Source organism: Ceratotherium simum, chromosome 38 (assembly GCF_057802395.1).
Source record: "Ceratotherium simum simum isolate JZ-2026a chromosome 38, ASM5780239v1, whole genome shotgun sequence".
NCBI classification, from domain to species: Eukaryota; Metazoa; Chordata; class Mammalia; order Perissodactyla; family Rhinocerotidae; genus Ceratotherium; species Ceratotherium simum.
In genome coordinates this window covers 8483850-8498136 of record NC_141937.1, presented here as the reverse complement: position 1 = coordinate 8498136, position 14287 = coordinate 8483850, and the positions used below count along the sequence as shown (strand labels likewise).

The following is a 14287-nucleotide window of genomic DNA, read 5'->3' as shown; positions in this document are numbered from 1 at the left end:
ACCCTCTTCTTTCTCCGGGTTTGCACCCGGACAGCTGAACCAGAGCTGGAGAAAAGCCCATGTCATGCTGAATTGTCTCTTTAAATTCATGAGCACCAGCCTGGGCAGGCTCTAAGGTTTGCCTGGCCATCCTGCTCTTTGTGTATTTCCCTAGTCCTTTCCCTCCTTCACTTGATTATTTCACACTTCCCCTCTCTCCTTAAACCCTCAACCTCTCCTCATTCTTAGCTGATGACCTTGCTCCTTACTTTGCTGAAAAACGAGGTACTGTACGTTCGGAAGAGAACTTCTTCTAACATCTAACACTCCCCTGTCACTCTACCCACCTGGCTGCATCTTTAACCAGATCCTCTGTCTTCCCTCTGTTCCCGTGAATAAATTATGCTCCTACCTAAGGCCAGCAACTCCTCGGAGCTCTAGATCCCTACCCTCAGGTATCATCCATTGTTGCCTTTCTACCGGATAATTCTCATCAGCTTATCAACTCTCCCTCAACCCCACAGCCCTCTCCAGTGACTGCTCCATTTCTGCTTGAATTTACATTCAACTTCCTTGAGAAGGTTGTCTATACTCACTGTCTCCACTTACTCTCGTCCCATCCTCTCTGGAATCCACCTTGATTAATCAGGCTTTCATTTTCTCTGCTCCACCAGAACTTCTCTCATCAAGGTCAACAATGACTCTCCTCTAATGGTCAATTTCCAGTTCTCACGTGACTGGAACTTGCTGTGATGTTAGCACAGTCGATCACACTCCCTTCTCCTTCAAACACTCTTTGCTTCCCAGATACCACTCTCTTAGTTGTCTCAGATCCTTCTAGTTTCTCTTGTTTCTTTCTAACCTCTAAACTTTGAAATGTCCCAAGGCTCAGTCCTTGGACCCCTTCTCCTTTTTGATTACTCACATTTCATGGGTAATCTCATTTAGCCTCATGATTTTAAATTCCACTTGTTTGTATACAACACTCACATTTATATCCCCAGCCTACATCTGCCCCCGAACTCCTGACGCCCTACTAGACACCTCCATTTGGCTGTCACACAGGCTTCTTTAACTCCATATGCCCCTCCTAACCGGCTCCACCTGTGCCTTGTCCATTCAGAAAATGGCTAAAAACGTGTTCTCTCTTTCTATGATAACACATATCTTATCCATCAGCAAATCAAATTGCATCCAGAGTCTACCCACGTCTTACTGCCACCACCACCACACTCTGGTCCATGACGTGGTTCATGCTCTACTTTTCTCAGTGGCACTTATTATGATCTGACATCTATTTATTTGTTGTTGTTGTTATGTTATTTGGTTATTGACTGCCCCCACAATGGCATATAAACTCTAAGAGGTTGGTGCTTTGTGTGTTTCTTTCATTGCTGTATCCCAGTGCCTAGAACAGTGCCTGGCATGGAGTTGGCACTGAATAAATATTTGATGGGTGATTTGGCGGAACATGGCTGTCTTACCTACAAACTTACAACAAACCCTGGTCTCTACAGCAGATCTTTGGTCGGCCATGCCGTGGTATTGTGAATTGCGGTTCTTGTGTTGGGCCCAGAGGGTATTGGGGTCTATATCTTCTGTGTAATTATGAAATGAAAGGAGACTCTGCCCCAGTGAAAACAATTTCCAATATCTCGTCAGAACAGCTGAGGGAAGTGTTAGTGGGGAGACGGGGATTCAGGACAGTGGAGGCAGGGACCTCTCCAGGCTCCTGGATCACACCACCGGGGAGGTAACTATCCTTTCACCAGTCCGCCTGCTAGCCCAGGTTTCAGGCACAGCTGTACTGAGTGAAAACCCTGGCCAATGCCAGGGTTCTGCTGACTCAATCCTGGAAACGTCTCATATCATCAGAGACATTCAAGCTCCACAAAATATCACATCTGTGTACTGTTCTGCTTCAGGTGAGCTTGTGAGGAAAAAGCAGATATCTACCAATAAAAATATTGTTTTGGTCAGCTTCCTAAAGGTTCATTATTTTTTGCACATGTAGGAGCCCTGTTCTGCAAGGACAAAGTTCAAAAAGCAAAGAACAATATTTTAACACCAAAAAAAAAAGTCTAAAGAAAAAAACAGCCAAGGCTAGTGGTGGAAGTGGCTTACGTCTATTTGTTACATAACAGGAAGAGGGTACGGGCTGTGCGTGTATTTATTTTGCAGTTTGTAACGTGTGAGGGAAAGTTTCTGAGAATCTTTGCTTTGCCGTCTCAAACGTTTAGCGTTTTTATTGATTTCAGGTTAGTGCTTTGTTTAATGTCTGTCAATAGTGTTTTCCTGCCTAGTCTGGCCTATGGTATGTGGATGTGTAAATACCTCTTGTTAAGGCCCGCCATCTGTTGCAGAGTCTTGGTTTGCACTGCACACCTAATCTGAGTACGTGCCCAGCTTTGTCACAGGTATTGAGACTACATAAAATAAAGGCCTTCTAATTGTTCATGCTTTCAAAAATATTGGTACACTATTGTACGTAATTTTGCTAGCTATTCCCTCTCCTTTACTCATGGCTTATGGCACTTTATGCATTAAAAAACAACAACAACAAGATTGCCCAAACATGTATTCTGTCATAGCATTTTAACGTGATTAACCTTGTCCTTCAGGCCAGGAGATGGAGGCACAGGAGATGAGATGATTTTCAAAATGCCATCCTGAAATCTTGGGCCAGACCAGAAATGCACACCAGGAACTCAGACCCTCTGGCTTTGCCAGACCCCTTTTGGCACTGAAACACAAGCAAATAATAATACAGAAATAAGGGCAATTGGGAGATCAAAAAGTCATTAAATCAATTCTCTTTTCTGGTGAAATGTCTAATTTTATCATCATTAAAAAGAGAATTGTACGGTCTATTAAACATTTTTTTGTACAGCATGAAGGTTTTGATCCATAGCGGAAATTCTCCCTTTTCCTCCACTTCATCAATTTTCATGGTTTTTTTTTTTTTAAACTTATTTACAGAAAATTACCCAAAGAGCCCCAGCCTGAGGCCTCCTCATGGATGAGTCAAATGCGACATCATTTGTTGAGGAGTCCACAAACGCCTCAACCAGCAGGAACACCTCCGTCGGAGACCCGCATCGGGAGATTCCCATCGTGCACTGGGTAATTATGAGCATCTCCCCACTGGGCTTTGTTGAAAATGGAATTCTCCTCTGGTTCCTCTGCTTCCGGATGAGAAGAAATCCCTTCACAGTCTACATCACCCACTTGTCTATTGCCGACATCTCTCTACTCTTCTGTATTTTTATCCTGTCTGTTGACTATGCTTTAGACTATGAGCTCTCTTCTGGCTATTACTACACAATTGTCACGTTATCGGTGACATTTCTGTTTGGCTACAACACGGGCCTCTATCTGCTGACGGCCATTAGTGTGGAGAGGTGCCTGTCCGTCCTGTACCCCATCTGGTACCGATGTCATCGCCCCAAGCACCAGTCGGCATTCGTCTGCGCCCTCCTGTGGGCACTTTCTTGCTTAGTGACCACCATGGAATATGTCATGTGCATTGACAGTGAAGGTGAGAGTCACTCTCGAAGCGACTGCAGGGCGGTGATCATCTTTATAGCTGTTCTGAGCTTCCTGGTCTTCACTCCACTCATGGTGGTTTCCAGCACCATCCTGGTAGTCAAGATCCGAAAGAACACGTGGACATCCCATTCCTCAAAGCTGTTCATAGTCATCATGGTCACCATCATCATCTTCCTCATTTTCGCCATGCCCATGAGACTCCTTTACCTGCTGTACTATGAGTATTGGTCAACATTCAAGAATTTGCACCACATTTCTCTTCTCTTCTCCACGATCAATAGCAGTGCCAACCCTTTTATTTACTTCTTTGTGGGCAGCAGTAAGAAGAAGCGATTCAAAGAGTCCTTAAAAGTGGTTCTGACCAGGGCTTTCAAAGATGAAATGCAACCCAGGCGCCAAGATGACAATGGTAATGCCGCCACAATTGAGACTGTCGTCTGAGGACAGTGGAGTGACATAGTGGACAAAAATGGTGGGACACAGATAATTTGTAGTTTGTGTTTGGAACACAACTTAAGTATCTCCTCAACATGATACAGAGGGACACCCCATCCTATATGCATGAGACACTAATTAATGATGAGGTTGTACTACTGTATTGTATCTTTTGGAAATGCCTGAATACGTGTTGGACCTCTACCATTTCTGTACCTATCAAAAACATTCTTTCTGTTCCTCCTCAGCTCTTCTGGCAGCATTTTCCCATGAACTATAAAAATTCCTCTGGCAGGAAGGTTTATAACTGTGTACAAGAAAAGGTAACAAAAGTATTTATTGGAACTAGAGGAGGCGGAGCAATGTAGCGGGAGGAACATGGACCTGGGAGTCAGGCGGACTCTGTCATTTGCTGCCTGTGCAACTTCAGGCAAGTGGTTTAACCTCTTGGAGCCTCATTTCCTCACTTATAAAATGGTGACAGTAATAGTCCATACCTCCCGGGCTTGTAGTGAGGATGAAATAGGAAGATAAGGGATGCAAAGCACCTGGCACATGTCAATGTTCAATAAACGTCTGTCTCTCCTCACTCCTTTAAGTGGAAGAAGAAATATATACTTCTCTTTTGTAAAGCACACACACACATACACACACACAGCTCTATCATGTACAAATAGTGTTATTATGTTTTTAAATGTAGAATGTAAATTTAGGAAGGTCTTCTTTCTACTTGCAGCATGAAAGCTTTTCATGGCACATCACTTCTATTGAAAACATCCGCAGATGTTATAAAGTCCAACCAGCCACGTGTTACAGCACTGTTTCCAGTTGTGAAAAGAAACGTTGGCCACCAGTAGAGGAGTTTCTCACAGCTTCCTTCCCTTTGTGGGAATCCTAGATGCCATGAAAGTCTGTTTTGAAATCCTTTGCTGGATATACATTTTCATGAACGGAATTTAATTCACGAGTTCATGAGGGTGATGGTGCTTTTGGAGCACCCCCTCCCCGCCCCGCCCAATGAAGTGGTGGGTTATTTATAGCCACCAAGTTCTCACCTGCAGCCAGATGTGGGTTTCTGCCCCTCTGGGCCTCCTCTCCTCCTGAGCATTTCTGTGTGTCATTCCCGGAAGGAGGCTCAGTGGCAGGGGTTGATGAGAGTGTGGCCACATCTTGGAGGGAACACGGACATTTCTCCCCAGACAGATCTTGGCACGACGTTCTGAGCATCTTAGCGCTCTGCCGCTCACCTGCCATGACCTGTGTCTGTGTCTTTGGGCAGCTTGTCCTGGGTTTTAGCTGGGAAACACATCATGGCCTGTAGACTACACTACTATACTTAGTTTCCTTCTGCCCTGTCTAGACGTCCCCCAAAAATGGCAATGCTTCGTGTGGCTCTGTGGAGAGTCATATGTTCTCACCCATAAATGAGCCCATGAGTATTTATTTTAACTGTCTCTGAAGGGTCAGAGGAGCCGTGATGAAATGATTCTCTGTTGCCACCTGTTTCCTCTCCATCCTCTTCCTTTCAAAAGAAACAATCGGGGCCGGCCCTGTGGCTTGGTGGTTAAGTGCGTGCGCTGCGATGCTGGCGGCCCGGGTTCGGATCCCGGGTGCGCATCGAGGCACCACTTCTCTGTCCATCCTGAGGCCGAGTCCCACATACAGCAACTAGAAGGGTGTGCAGCTGTGACATACAACTATCTACTGGGGCTTTGGGGGCAAAAAATAAATAAAATCTTTAAAAAAAAAAAAAAAAAGAAACAATCGCCTGCAGCCATGAGGGCAGCTTCGCTGGGGGTGACGTGCAAGTCTCTCCCACCCAGCCGAGCTCGGATGCAGGCGGCTTTTCAGTGGGTGATGGCCTCTGATTCAGAAACAAGGCAGCTTGCTTTCAGGAGCCCAGATGGGTGTGGAGCAATGACATTTAGAACGATCTTGTTTTTGATTGAAAACAGAGCATCTTCATTGGGAAGGAACAGAATACGGAGATCAGAGTGTCTCTCCTCTGTTTACCATCATCTCTCCCGATGCTGCACTGGCCTCTGGGTTAGTGAAAAAGGGGTCAACCTTGTCTCATTTCAAAGGGATCTTGGTCTCAAAGAGGTACTTAAAGACTCTTAGAAACAAGGAATTTTCACCCAAGGAATATGGTGAACTAACGGGAAGCCCCCATTTATTGCCTTTCTGCAGATGTAAGGGGGGCATTGAATGTGATAATGAATATAAAAATTCTTCTAACCTTTTAAAGAGTCATGGCTTGCAAAGAAGTAGGATTCAGAGTTTGGCAGTGTTGTAAGAACAAATTTCTCTCTTTATTCACCTAAACCCATCCCCCAAAGTGAACCATAAAGTTAAAATTAAAATGAGGGGCCGGCCCGGTAGCAAAGTGGTTAAGTTCGCGTGCTCTGCTTTGGTGGCCCAGGGTTTGAGGGTTCAGATCCCAGGCGCAGACCTACACACCGCTTATCAAGCCATGCTGTGGCAGACATCCCACATATAAAGTGGAGGAAGATGGGCACGGATGTTAGCCCAGGGCCAATCTTCCTCAGCATAAAGAGGAGGATTGGCAACAGATGTTAGCTCAGAGCTAATCTTCCTCACCAAAAAAAAAAAGAAAGAAAGAAAGAAAAAGAAAACTAAACTGAGAAGATTTAAGTAAATATGCAAATACGGAGAGTAGACCAGATGATTTATACCCATTGGACATTTAGACAATTTGCCTAAGTCATCGTAGATTAGGAGGTGCCATTTCTGAGAATTCCCTGGGCATGGGGAGGAGGTTGTTCAGATATAATGCCCATCCTCGACGAAGGGGAAGGATTTGTAGTGTTCATGCTACAAATGCTCATGCGTGGTCTCTCTGCCAAACTCCAAGATGTGAACAAGGCCCGGATGAGCGAGTGGAAGCCCCTGTGGTCTAGAATAGGAGAAGGAAACAACACAGCTATCTACAGCTCCAAGCTGCGCTCACATCAATGTCAGGAGAGATATAAACAAAGTGGTGTGGCAGCCAAGGAGAAGGTGAAATCACATCTTTGGCAGTAAAAAGGAATGTTTCATGGAGGTGCCCTTTGGGTTGCTTGAAGGCAGATAGGATTTCAAAAGACTGAGGAGGGAGAGAATTCCAGGCCGAGGGCAAGCGTGAGTGAAGGCAAGGACATGCAGCTCAGGTGAAGCAAGTCCAGTCTCTCTCACTTCCTTGGATTGGCTGGAGAAGTGGTCCTTGGAGACTCAGGCCGGATCATCAGCCCCCTCCTCTCTCTTTGTTGCTACTGTCTTTGGCCTTCTGGCACCACCTTCTTCAAGTTCCTTGGAATTAGACCCCCAGGCCTTCTCTCCACATCCACTCGCACCATCATCCAGCCATGCAGTGGGTGGCCATTCTAATTTCTTATCTCCACAAGTCCCCCACTGGCCTCCATCTCTGCGTCATCTCAAGTGACCCTCAGCTCCTCTCCTTTCTGAGCTACACTCTGAGCCTTATTGCAACTCAACCCAATCTACTTCTGAAAAGTAAAATCCCACAGTTCTGCCACCTGACCAGGCTCTCCTGCCCCTTACATCATTCACTTTCTTACTCCCACTAGCCATGGGTTTCTACACCACTGAGACCTCTTGTCTGACCATTGAGTTCACAGGGTCTGCGAGTCCCCTTGGCGTCTTCTCTGTCCCTGTGCAAGCAGACCCCTAGTGTCCCTGGTCCAGTCACCCTCTCTGTGCTGTCCCTGCACCCCCCCATCTGGTCTTCTGCCCTGGTTGCCTCTGCCCCAAACCAGGCTGCCAAGCAGCGCAGAGAACTCCCACAGTAGTCAGATCAGGCTCCTGCAGAGTCATGGTCCTCACAGGCCGGTCCCTCCTCATAGCCCCACGAACCTCATCCCCCATCCTGTGGGCAGCTCTTCCAAACTCCCTCTCTCTCCTCCAACTCTCTGTCTGGCACCTTTTCCTGCACTGTCCCTCTCTCCTCACAACCTTGCTTCATAGGTCACTGAAAAAAACCAAAGCCGTTGGCAACAACTCTCAGATCCTCCTGACCATCTAGGGTGACCTCATCCACACCACTCATTCCTCCTGTTTTCCTGCCTGAGGATTTTTGTCCTCTTCCACATTTCCTGTCTACTGGCCTCCCAGAGAAGAATCTTACTCCTGTAGTCGCAACCAAAGTTGTGTTTTTTTTTTTTTTTTCTTAAGTAAAAATCCAAGTCCTTACAGCGATCTACAAGGTTCTATGTGACCGGCCCCTGTCTAACTCTCGGCCCCTCCTAACTCTCCAGGGTTAGTGTGGCTCCCTCCTCCAGCTACAGCCCCTTCCTTGCAATTCTTTGAAAGTGCCAAATACACTCCTACTCCTGGGCTTTTCACTTGGGTGTTTCTTCTTCCTGGAATGCCTCCTCCAGGGCTCTGCACACCGTCTCTCTTCCCTCGGGCTTCTGGTCAGATGTCACCTCAGGAGGGAGGCGCTCTCTGCCTACCCCACACCCGGTCACCACCCCTCCCTCATCCCCTCCCTGCTGGGCTCAGTTTGTCCTCAGCGCTCATCGCCATCATCGTGTTACACATCCCTCTGCTTGTTTGTCCGTCCTAGAGGATGGCTCCTGAAGGTCAGCGGCTTTCCTTTGTCACAACTATGGCCCCAGCCCCCGGAAGAGCAGGTGCTCCTTGTGCTGTGGTGGTGGAATCCCCCGCCCCCTCTCTGGGCAATTTCTTTTCCACATATACACAGGCTCAGCTTGCTCCCATCTTAACCTGGTCAAAAAACGAAAGCCATTCCCTGCAGTCCCGTTCAGCTCCTATCCCATCTCTCCCTCCCTTTGCAGACAACCTTCTGGAAAGGCTCTTCCACACTCGCTGTCCATTATGATTCACCCTTCACACCCAGCCAGCTGACTTGAGACCTCACCACCAGACTGACATTGGCTCAGCTACGAACATGAGTGACTTCCACATTGCCACATCTGACAGGTTCTTTCTACCTATACCTTTTGGGGTATTTGACATGGCTGACCATACTCTTCTTGAAAATCTCTCTTTTCTTGAATTCTAGTTAGCCACTTTTCCTTTTGGCTCTCACTGTGAATCCCATTCTGCCTATTCGGAGTCTTCTCATCTCTTCCATTGTTCTTCCCTGCTCCTCCCCTAAATGGCCATGTTTCCCATGATTCGGTGGCTGGGCCTCTGCTCTCTCCTTCTGCACACTCTCCCTGAATACCCTGATCCATAATCGCTTACATATTAATAACCCTCAAATCTACAGTGACCGACAGAATTCTTTGCTGGGCTCCAGTCCTGTATACCCAACCACCTAAGGGACATTTGGACCTGATGCCCGGCAAACACTTCGAATGCAACCTGTCCAGTTCCCCCCACCCCCATTCCTCCCATATTCCTTTCTCAGTGGATGACACCACTAGTCATCGTGTCACACAGGCCATGCTATTCCCTTGACATAGATTGCCTTTCCCTTTTTTTCATCTAGCAAACTCCATTTATCCATCTACATCCAGCTCATGCAATCACCACTCAGGAGCGTCTGCCTGGAACCTGAGTTCCTGGAGGACCATTTCACGCCTTCTCTTTCCCAGTCTTTCAACATCTCTTTCCTGCCCTCACTCTCAGCTGATGGTTTGCTTCCCTTTTCACAAGAAATAGAAGCAACCAGAAGAATCTTCCACACCTTATAGCATCGTATCTGCTGGTCTGGCTGCATCTCTCTGCACATAGGCTTCTCTCCTCTTCGCTCGGGGGGAGCCCACTGTGCCCACCCACACCCACACACAGCTCCCTTCTCCTATTGCCTGCCCAAGGCCATGGCTCCAGCAATTCTGCCCCCTTTACCCTGCATCGTCGATTTCAGTCCTGACCAAGAGAGGACAGATTTTCAGGAGGCAGGATGGAGGACAGTTGGTGAACCTCATTGGCCTGGATTAGCCTGCCCCCTACCACGCATGCCAGTTGTTTCTCTGTAGACAGTGCATTCACTGAGAGAACAAGTGGAGAGCCCAGCAGTCCACACCACTTCTCCCCTTCCCTGGGCCCTATGTAGACGGACTCAGAATGATTAGTTTCCTTTATGGGCTTGTGTGAAGAGCACCTGTCAGATGCCTTATGGGGTTCCTACAATTTCACCACTAGTGAAATAATCCCTTTAGGTTAAATTTTGACTTTTCACTCAACCCCTTGTACAACTACAAATCATCCCACCAAGTCATACATAACTCTTCCTGTGCTTTTCCCCATGGAGAGGAGCTTTTCCCCATGGAGAGGAGCATCACAAGACTAGACACCCAGGTGTGAAGGCTGCTGAATCAGGGGGTGGGGAGTGGGCGGTGGGGTGTGGAAAGGAGGAGGCGGAGCCATAAAGTACTTGATCACTTGATGCCACACACAGGAAGCTTCTCTTTTTCTTTCACATTTGACTCCCTAACATTACAAGGTTGTGTGGGGAATCAAAATCCCCCAACATGAAAGCATTGATTACCAAATGTACCACTTATAAAATTGGTTCCCACCAAGCCTCCCTCTCTGCTTAGCACTAGAGTCTCTCTTTCCCTGCCTCACCAACATTTTTGTGGGTCAGTCTTGCAATGTTTGAAAATCGATGCAAACACAACGCAAACTGATGGCAAATTTCAACTGGTGATCTTACAAAATATTCTGGATTCTGTGAAGTTGGTAAAAGAGGTGTTGAACTGCTGAAGTAACCCTAAACTATTGACAAAAGAGCACGGGGCAGAGTTAGACCTGTTAGCAGCTGAATCAGAGGAAAATAAGCAAGAATGGTGATGAGATGAGAGCTCCCAAAAAGAAGAGTTTTAATATCAAATGTATAAGGAAGGCTCTTGGGAAAACTGACAAAGTCCTCAGGTATTTTTGCAAACATTACCCATTTATTGATATTCAGCGAAATTAACGGTGAAGTAAAGGATGTCATATCATGGTATTACACAATTTTGACAGAAAAAAGTATGCCAAAAATTAACTCTTTTCTTAAAAGAGTTGACTTTTCTTAAGACTTGACTTAAAACAATAAGGTATTGTCATTTCTCAAGGTTCTGTGGGTTGATTGAGCTCAGCTGGGTGCTTTTCATTTGGGGTCTCTTATGGTCAGCTGCTGGCTGACACCACAGTGATCTGAAGGCTGGACTGGCCGGAACACCAAGATGGCGCACTCACATGGTTGATTGACCAGCGGCTGTGGGGTCAGCTGGAGAGGCCATCCAGAGTTCCTACCCACGGCCTCTTGATGTGGCTAGAGTTTCCTACTACATGGCAACTATGTTCTGAGAGGAACCCAACTGAGAATAAGTTTTCCAGGAGGCCAAAAATCAACCATTGGTTTCTCATTTGTTTAAAAGAATTAGCATGTGGTTGAAATAGCAATAGGTTTTGATAAAGGCAAAAGAGAAAATTTTTTCATATTTTTAATTTTACTGTTCAAGATAATGTACTAAGCTTCTTTTTCTTCAGGATTTACTATGAAATTTTGATCCTAACTTTAACAAGATTCCCTTTTTTTTTTTTTTTTTTGTGAGGAAGATCAGCCCTGAGTTAACATCCATGCCAATCCTCCTCTTTTTTGCTGAGGAAGACTGGCCCTGAGCTAACATCTATTGCCAATCCTCCTCCTTTTTTTCCCTTTTTCTCCCCAAGACCCCAGTAGATAGTTGTATGTCATAGTTGCACATTCTCTCTAGTTGCTGTATGTGGGACACGGCCTCAGCATGGCCTGACAAGCCATGCGTCGGTGAGCGCCCGGGATCCGAACCCGGGCTGCCAGTAGCTGAGCACGCGCACTTAACTGCTAAGCCACGGGGCCGGCCCCAACAAGATTCCCTTTTAACAAACTTTTACTAAAACTAGTCATCCTTGGATAAGGAGATCCTCTTGCACTAGTTATGTTTTTAAATGTGTACATACGAATGTTAACACAAAGAGTTGAGTTGTCAAAGCAGATTCAATGTGAATTGTAGATCTTACCCAACAAAAAACTGAAGATTCAAATGATACAGGCAAGTGCAGGCATCTATGAAACATTTTTTTCTGGAGGAGCTCAAAAGGGAGATGCAGTTCCCCGAATGTTCCCTTCTCCTCCGTGAGAACATATTTTAGTTTCAGATTGACTGATGAGTTTTGAGCAATGTAGACAGATATATTGCTCTTGAAGGAAGGTGTTTAGGTTTGAGGCCCCTCTGTTTTGTATTCTAATTACTCAGATAGAAAATGTGTATGTGACTACTTCCCCTTCTCCAGTCTTCTGTGCCCCATAAATCTATAAATTCCAAATTTATTTACAATATCCATCTTGACAGATCAGGTATATTCTACTGAAAATAGGACTAATTCCCTGAGTAGAACACTTCTACAAAGCAGCCTGACTGAGGTTAGCATCTTTGCAAGGAGCCCTGGTTGAGGTCATTCATTCCCCCAGGCACTCCCTGCAGGGAAGGTGTGAGTTACCGGCTAACACCCTCTTTCTAACACCCCCGCCAACACCAGACTGGAAGTGCTTGAGGCAGAGACCTCATCTTACAAGAAGGGAGAGTGGGAAGGATACTGCACTTGGAGTGAGAAGGCTAGAACTAAGAGCCTGACTCTCTACTTACTAGCTGTGCAAGCGTCAACAAGTTAATCCCTCTGACCCTTGGCTAGCTATATAATCGGTGACTTGGTTGGAGTTTCCCCCAAAGCAGATCCTGAGGCAAGGATTTGGTGCAAGTAATTTATACAAGATGAGTGTGGAGGGAGTGGAAAATTCAGATAGGGAAGGGAGGAAGCCAACATAGGGAGAGTATGGGGGTCCAGGACAGTGGGGACCCTCTGAGAGATGCATGTAACCCACCACTGGACTGCCCTCCTGGAGGGGCAAAGGTGATGCTGAGCCACCACCTCCTGCCCCTCATAGGCAAGGGTCACTCTTAGAGCGACAAGCTCTAGCTCTTCTAGGTGTGTCCTGTGCTCAGGTGCAGCACAGCCCATGGTGAGAACACTTCGAGGCAGAGTCGCTCAGGGAGCCATGGGCAGGTGCAGGATCTGCCTGCAGGTGACCTCAGGGTGGCCTCGGGGCTGACTGACAGCATCTGCTTTAAGGGAATAAAAATAACCTGCCTCATAAAGTAGGTGTGCCAAGAAGCAAGATCAAGTATGTGAAACTGTGTAAACTGGAAAACATCAATCAAAAGTCAGTCATTCGTTGAAGACATCACGCTAAGTGAAATAAGCCAGGCACAAAAGGACAAATACTGTACGATTCCTCTGTACGATTCCTTGCTTTCAGTTCCTAGAGTAGTCAAGTTCATAGAGACAGAGAGTGGGAGGGTGGTTGCCAGGGGCTGGGGGGAGGGGGAAACGGGGAGTTAGTGTTTATCGGGCATAGAGTTTCAGTCTGGGAAGATGAAAATGTTCTGGAGATGGATGGTGGTGATGGGTGCACAACAATGTGAAGGTACTTAATGCCACTGAAGTGTACACTTAAAAATGGTTAAAGTGGTAAATTTTATGTTATATGTATTTTTCACACAATAAAAACAATTAGTTCTTATTCTTTCAAGGCACTAGGCGTGATGCTCAGCATGATTGACAGCGTCTGGCCCGGGGATGGGCCACGAGCCAATAGTATAGTTGATAAAGAATGAAGACAAACTTTCTCAGTCACTCCAGGGGGTGTAGAATGGGCATTATCTCCACTGAGAGCCCAAAGACATGAGGCCAATTAAACAATACATCACAGAACCTGTATTTTCAAATGAGTGCAGTCTCCTTTGAAGCAGCCCCACACCATCTCAGTGAAGCCCCTGCACAGGGCTGGAGAGTAACCATTTCAGCTTTTCGGACCATATAGTCTGTGTTACAATGACTCAACTCTGCTGTTTTTGTGTGAAAGCAGCTGTAGAAATACGTAAATGAATGAGCATGGCTGTATGCCAATAAAACTTCATTTACAGACACTAAAAATTAAATCTCATGTAATTTTCACATCATAAAAACTTTCCGTTATTTTTCTTCAAACATTTAAAAATGTAAAAAATTATTCTTAGCTTGTAGCCACACCAAAACGAGCAGTGGCTGGGTTTGGCGGCACCTGTACTTTGCCACCCCTGGCCTAGAGTATTTTGGGAATCCCTCTTCTGGAATTGCCTTCAATGTGGCCACAACACACCCATTTACATGCCTGACCTCAGTGGTGACAAATCTTCATTGTTTCCTGGGGATTTCACGTTGCATAAGGACCAGCAGACAGCCTGACTCAAATCTGACGGAGAGATTGGTGTAAAGCTGAGAAATTCTGTTTTTGGCAAATCATAAGGTGATACTAGAAATTGAGAGA

The 14287-nt window shown here is 46.2% G+C and overlaps 1 protein-coding gene across 1 annotated transcript; it reads left to right on the top strand.

The window, feature by feature from the left end:
* The first annotated feature begins 2994 nt into the window (after window positions 1-2994).
* Window positions 2995-3969, top strand: MAS1 (MAS1 proto-oncogene, G protein-coupled receptor). The gene has a single exon (XM_004440536.3). It carries the CDS (start codon window positions 2995-2997, stop codon window positions 3967-3969), a length of 975 nt encoding a protein of 324 aa, XP_004440593.1.
* Window positions 3970-14287: the final 10318 nt, after the last annotated feature.

What these genes read in the sequence shown, in the direction of transcription:
- MAS1 (XM_004440536.3), top strand. Translation starts at nt 2,995, where the DNA reads ATGGATGAGTCAAATGCGACATCATTTGTTGAGGAGTCCACAAACGCC.